General features: G+C 36.4%; 1 gene segment (V, D, J or C); it reads left to right on the top strand.

Moving 5' to 3' along the window:
• Window positions 1–4,403: 4,403 nt before the first annotated feature.
• On the top strand, window positions 4,404–4,936 carry LOC114634222. The segment is given in 2 exon segments: window positions 4,404–4,500; window positions 4,602–4,936. Coding segments are annotated over 2 exon segments (381 nt in total).
• Window positions 4,937–6,254: the final 1,318 nt, after the last annotated feature.

The following is a 6,254-nucleotide window of genomic DNA, read 5'->3' on the forward strand; positions in this document are numbered from 1 at the left end:
GATATTTTATCACACAATAATCCCATAATTGTGTTAATTACTGAAAATCCTGTTTACGTTTTGGTATGATTAAGACATCATAAACATCTTTAAGCCAATAGCTTTTTGTTTATTGTATACAAGATTAAATAAAGTCAACCGTAGGACAAGTGATGGAGTAAGCAATGAGTTATCAGAGAGTTCACATAGGGAACATAATAGACAGTAAGTGGAGGACTTTTTAAAAGGTGCCCAAGATATAGAAGGGTGGGACATTGAGTCTGAAGCATTCTGTGGCATGGAGGAGAAGTTCCTTTTGGAATTTTGGGTGCAGAGGAAGGTCAGATGAGTGCTTTCTTTTTTTCTCTGAGCTAGCATGCTTTCACTACAACATCTGGTATCTAAGTTTTTATTAGAAAATTGGATATTTGAAATTTAAAAAGAAATACCTGGAGTGGAAGCTGAGTTTAACTTTTCACATTACTCTATTTAAATGTAATTTGTGGGAAAATTAGATACTGAACATGTTAGTGGACATGTTTTATTTTCTGGATGACATGTATGAAAGTTTTCTAACCAATATTTTCTTTCTTTCCAGGTATATACCTGGTTGTGTTTGAGCTTTGGGGAAAAGTCAGAGGTCCTTGAGGCATTCCCATGCAGTCTTTTGATTAACATTCTGTATCAATTGAATGAAATATATATGGCAGGAACCAGACATTGTAGTAGATTGAAAAAAGTAACAACAAATTTGGTAGCAAACTATATGCCTTTCATAAAGTACGTATTCACCAACTCCATAGATAATTTCAGAACCAGCCTTATCTGAAAGTGAGAAGTCAGAGAGTTGAGGACACACTCATACATCACTGCAGAAGATACACAATGATGGGAATTCAGGACCCAGATAGAAACTTACCTTCCAGATCCTCAGGACCGGTCTGGTCAGCACCTATGGAGCTCAGGAGCAGAACTGAATGCTATTCTCTGGTGTCATATTTTCACCTCTCTTTGTGGTTTTCCTTGAAATACTGTCTGTATATGTGGTCAGTAGGATATATGAATATTTGGATTTTTGGTACAATGTATATTATTTTTTTAAAAAATATAAACCACTCTGGGTCACATGAATGTAACATAGAATATTGTTTATATCAGAAACCTCTCCTAATTAATCAAAGATTCACATGCTGAGAAAGTTCATAGATATTTGTAGGTATGCCCCCACAGACACTGGATAGAGTCTCAATGTGATAAATTATTATATAACCATTAAACTAAAAGTGTTTTGTATTCTAGAGTGTCAGCAAAATTAAGGGCATTGCATACAGTAGCCTATAAGACATAATAAATCTCAAGAAATTCTGTTTCTGAGGACTGTGAATCAGGCATTTTATGAGACAGTTTCAGTTAGGAAATGTTATTTTATTAAACTATGAGTTTCATTTCATATCTCTCATTCTATTCAAGCCTAAAATTTGACTTGTTATTTCCAAGTTCAACACCCAGAGCTCAGGTATTTAATAAAAGTCCAACTATGTGTGAAGTTGTTACTATTTCAGAGGAGTTGGAAATACAAGAAAGACTATGTCATGACACATTACCCACAAACCTTTTACACTTGTGGGAAATGAAGGATTATTTGTGGAAATTAAGTAGACATAAATGTGATCATAAGACTCAAGATTTGCACAGAGACATGGATATGTGATTTACCTTGATCTTCTAAATACCTTCTGGCATTACTTTCAAGGTGCAGCAAAGTCTCTCGCCCCCCCCCCCCCCCAGTGTCTGTCACAGAAGTTCCAATGTACTTTCTTCTCCTCAAACCTGATCCTTCTTTATATATGCCCATATATGAGTCCTGTTTGTTTGTTTGTATAACGAAAGTTGACCAAATCCCACTTCTGTGGGAAGATGAGATTACCTTGGCTTCTGGTTCCATAGGAGGTCAAAACAGAAAGGAAGTCAAGAGAGCAGAACCAGGAGAGGTAAATGAAGATCACTTTTCATGATACGAGAGTCTAAGAGAGCAAACTGGAAGTTGGAGAAAATATAAATTGCAAACACAGTGATGTACTCAATCCAGCAAAGCTCCATGTCCTAAGAGCTTCATAACTTCCCCAAACAGCACTACCAACCAGGTGCCAACTTTTCAGATTTGAGTCCACTGGGTATATTTCTCAAAAAAACACATTATTTGATCTATTCTTATGAAAAATACAAGAATCCCTTATTTAATGTTCACTGTACCATTATATGTAAAGGGTAGTAATTTTTATTGAATAATGATATGTGTGAGAATCATTCTCAACAAATATATGTTTAAGATGTTAGCATTTCTTCAGGGAGAATTGTGAGAAATGTGAAACCCTGTTCATATAATTCAGGTATATCTATATATGAGTAAATCTATCATCACTATTAACAGATATGTATGTGTCTTTGATTACATGAAGTAAATATAGCCACCAGTGTGTCTCTGATGGCGTATTTGATTCCTTCCTAGATGTTTGCTTTAGAGCCTTCTGATGTGTGTGTAACTGTGTTTGTGTGTGTGTATCTGTGTGAGTGTATAGCAACAGTTAATGGAAAAAGAAGCTGTGTATTTGAAACAGAGCAGAGAGGGTTCATGTGGTATGTATAAGGTTTTGGATGAGAGAAAAGGAATAGATATATTCATATTAAAATCTCAAAAAAGAAGAAATGCATTTATTCTCTAGTTGTATGTGCAGTGTAAAGGAGATGACTAGTTCAAGAAAGAGTACTGCAATTTCATAAAGAATTTTATGAAATTCTTTTTCAGGGCTGCTAGTCTTCCTCCATCCTCTTGTTTTCAGGTTCTGCTATAATCTGTGTGGTAGACAGAACACATCTAAATGCACTTCACTTTTTTTGTGGTATAGAAATCCGGGTTTGGAGGCTCTATTTGAATGTGCTGTATTTGGTGTGTAATCCTTAGATTTCTGGGGTAAGAAGGTGCAGAGCTTATTTTGAAATTCTGGGAAGATCCTGGAGATTTAAAGCAGGTGTATTAGAGATAAAATGAGCAAGCCTTTTCTTAAGTGTTGATGTGGAAAGTACTGGGTTAATCATACATTTGGCATCAGAGTGAGCTGAGATATTAGCGGAAGTGGGAGAAATATAGGGTGTAGCAGAGTGACTACCCAAGATCACAGAGGCAAGACCACAGAAACACTGGATGGGACAGAATAGAGTCAAATTGTTGTAAGGCTGAGGAGGTCACAGAGTAAAGAGAGGGTTCTGAGGTATAGAGGAGCAGTGCTACCAGGTGGTGAGGAGGAAACGGCAAGTCCTCACTGTGCTTGTGCTAAGATGGATTGGTAAAGAAACTAAAATCCTAATTGTAGCTGTACAGGGAAGTCACTGTAGTGTCAAACAGGCATGTGGATCTGGAAGTAGAAAATATAACTGAGGGTATGGAGAATCATGTTATCATACAGCTCAGCATACCTCAGTTATGGAAAGAGCTTGCTGACACAGGGATATTTATGAGGTTAGTCACAAAGGATTTATGGGTAAACACAGATTTTCAAAATGTGTTTATTATTGGTCAACAGTAATCAGAGATATCATTGTTTTACTTTTATTTAATCTTTTTTACACATCAGATTTAATCCCACTCCTGGTGAATGAGAATGTCCAGCTCTGGAAGAACTAAGCAATACACACAGACCTTCAATGTATGTGGACATTTTGAATACAGAAATAATCTCAAGTGAAATTCAGATTTATTTTATAAAGTTCTACAATTAAATTTTGAGCTTTGCTCATGCTTTACTGTAACACTGAGCTATAGCTTCCTCTACAGATTTTTACTTCAATTTAATGTAGTCAGTTGTATTTCACTGAGGCTTTTAAAAGTTTTTCTAATTTATAAATCATAACATTTAAGTTCTTTCTTATCTTATTTCCCTGTGAATTAATTTCATGTTTCTGCCAACACAGCAAAAGTGTCTGGATGTATAAAGCACAAAACAGTGAGGCTGTAAATTTATATTACTATATATAAGGAAAAATGTATCCAAAATCTTTTTTTTTTATTTTCTATCTACTCCTTTTCTTTTTTGAGACACAGTTCAAATAGCCTATGTATAACTGAAAGATGATTATCCCTTGTCCACTGCTTAAATATTCTTGAAGCACTGGGAATAAACACATGGCTCAGGCACACACAAATTCCTCTGTCAACGGAGGTGCAATCATAAAACAGTAAATGATAATTTGATGGTATAATGCCACTTCATCCTTTCCTACTTCTCAAACATCACAATAGAATTTGGTCCCTCTATGCCTCCCACCACTGAGCTCCTGATATAACAAGAAGGTATGCAAATAATGTTCAATTCTGCTTATGAAAATCAGCCCTGACCATAAAGCTCTGACAGAGACACATAAAACTGGACTCACAAGTCTATCTGTTCAGTAATCAACACAGACAGAGAATATTCACCATGGACTCGGGACTGAGATGTGTTTTTATTGTTGCTCTGTTAAAAGGTAACTCATAGATAATAAGAGTTACTGCGTGTGAGTGAATGGGAGTGAGAAGGACATTGAATAATTAGATGGCTTACTGACAGGATTCTGTATGTTTTCAGGTGTCCAGAGTGATGTGAAACTGGAGGAGTCTGGAGGAGGATTGGTGACACCGGGAGGGTCCATGAAACTCTCTTGTGCCGGCTCTGGATTCACTTTCAGTGACTACTCGATGAATTGGATCCGCCAGGCTCCAGAGAAGGGGCTGGAGTGGCTTGCTCAAATTGAAAACAAAGCTAATAATTATGCAACATATTATGCGAATTCTGTGAAAGGCAGATTCACCATCTCGAGAGATGATTCCAAAAATAGTGTCTACCTGCAAATGAGCAGCTTAAGAGCTGAAGAAACTGGCATTTATTACTGTGCAAGGCACAGTGAGAAGCCTTCATTGTGAACCTAGACACAATCCTTCCCGCAGGAGCTCTCACGACCAGCAGGGGGAGCACAGTGACATGTAACCCAGGGACAGGAGCTATTGTGTAAATGGACCTGGGTAGGTGAGGGCATCTTCCAAGAGTAGCTTTCCTTCCTGATCAATCTGCAGTGGTCTCCATATAACTGAGCAATTCACCATCTGAAAACAGAAATGGATGTTTCAGTCTCAAACTGATTCATCTTACCCATTCTAATACAGACTATTTTGGTTTGTAATGTGCTTCCTTCACTTGTTGAATGGGTGGTACCAATACTATGGGTGTTGCCTTCATAAAGGACACAGTGTAGGAAACTTTTCCTTATTCTTTGCTTGCTCTCATTATCACTGGGAAGTTCATATATCTAGTTCTGAACAATTCCTTAGGTGGTATTTCACCATAGTTATTCAGTATTCAGTTATATAATGATGGACTGCTAAGACATCTTGCCTGATGAAACAAACAACTATTGGATTATTGATCTTTCCTTCAAGAGACAATCATTTATGGACTTACTTGAGATAGTCTAGTTTGTGTGTGTGTGTGTGTGTGTTTGTGTTTATGCGTGTGTACATGCATATATGTATATGTGTATGCTTATATATCATGTAAATTTATGTATACAAACATATAAAATATGTTTCTCAATTCTGTTCCTCCAGAGAAGTCAGATTGTATAAAACTATTTGGTGTATCAAAGAGAAATGACACACCCCATTACAGACTGACACCTATATAATTTCATGAAGAAATTTCTAGAAAAATTCATGGAATACTTACGACAACCTAAGCTCTGTCCAACACTGACAGGATGTATGGGATACAGTTAATGACAGGGTTCTTAAACTCATCCCCGGAGAAATTATTACAGACTGTGTCATCACAGAATATAGCATTGTGTAATAGTAAGAGACATTGTGCAAGCATGTAGATGTGTGGCACTCAACTCTGAAACACTTGGAGCTTTGATGCAACAAGGACCAGTGAGGACTTCTCTTTACTTTTGATCTTATGATCACTCAAATAAGTCTAAATAAGAAAGTTTCTTTTTGGGTCTATTTTTTTTTAATTATGAGTACATAATCATAGTATGCAAAGACAAATTGTTCTGTATCGCTATAGAAATGACTCTTTCATCAACCCATGTTTATATTTGACAAGTTTTCTCCAAAATAACAAAACAACCACAACAACAATAAAAATAACAACAACAACAATAAATCACAATGGGATTCTTTGGTTTAAACAATCTTTTTGACTCAGATCAAAGACAACAAGCTTTGGAAATATGACCAGATG

This window comes from Grammomys surdaster, unplaced genomic scaffold (genome assembly GCF_004785775.1).
Source record: "Grammomys surdaster isolate TR1022 unplaced genomic scaffold, NIH_TR_1.0 917, whole genome shotgun sequence".
Taxonomy (NCBI): domain Eukaryota; kingdom Metazoa; phylum Chordata; class Mammalia; order Rodentia; family Muridae; genus Grammomys; species Grammomys surdaster.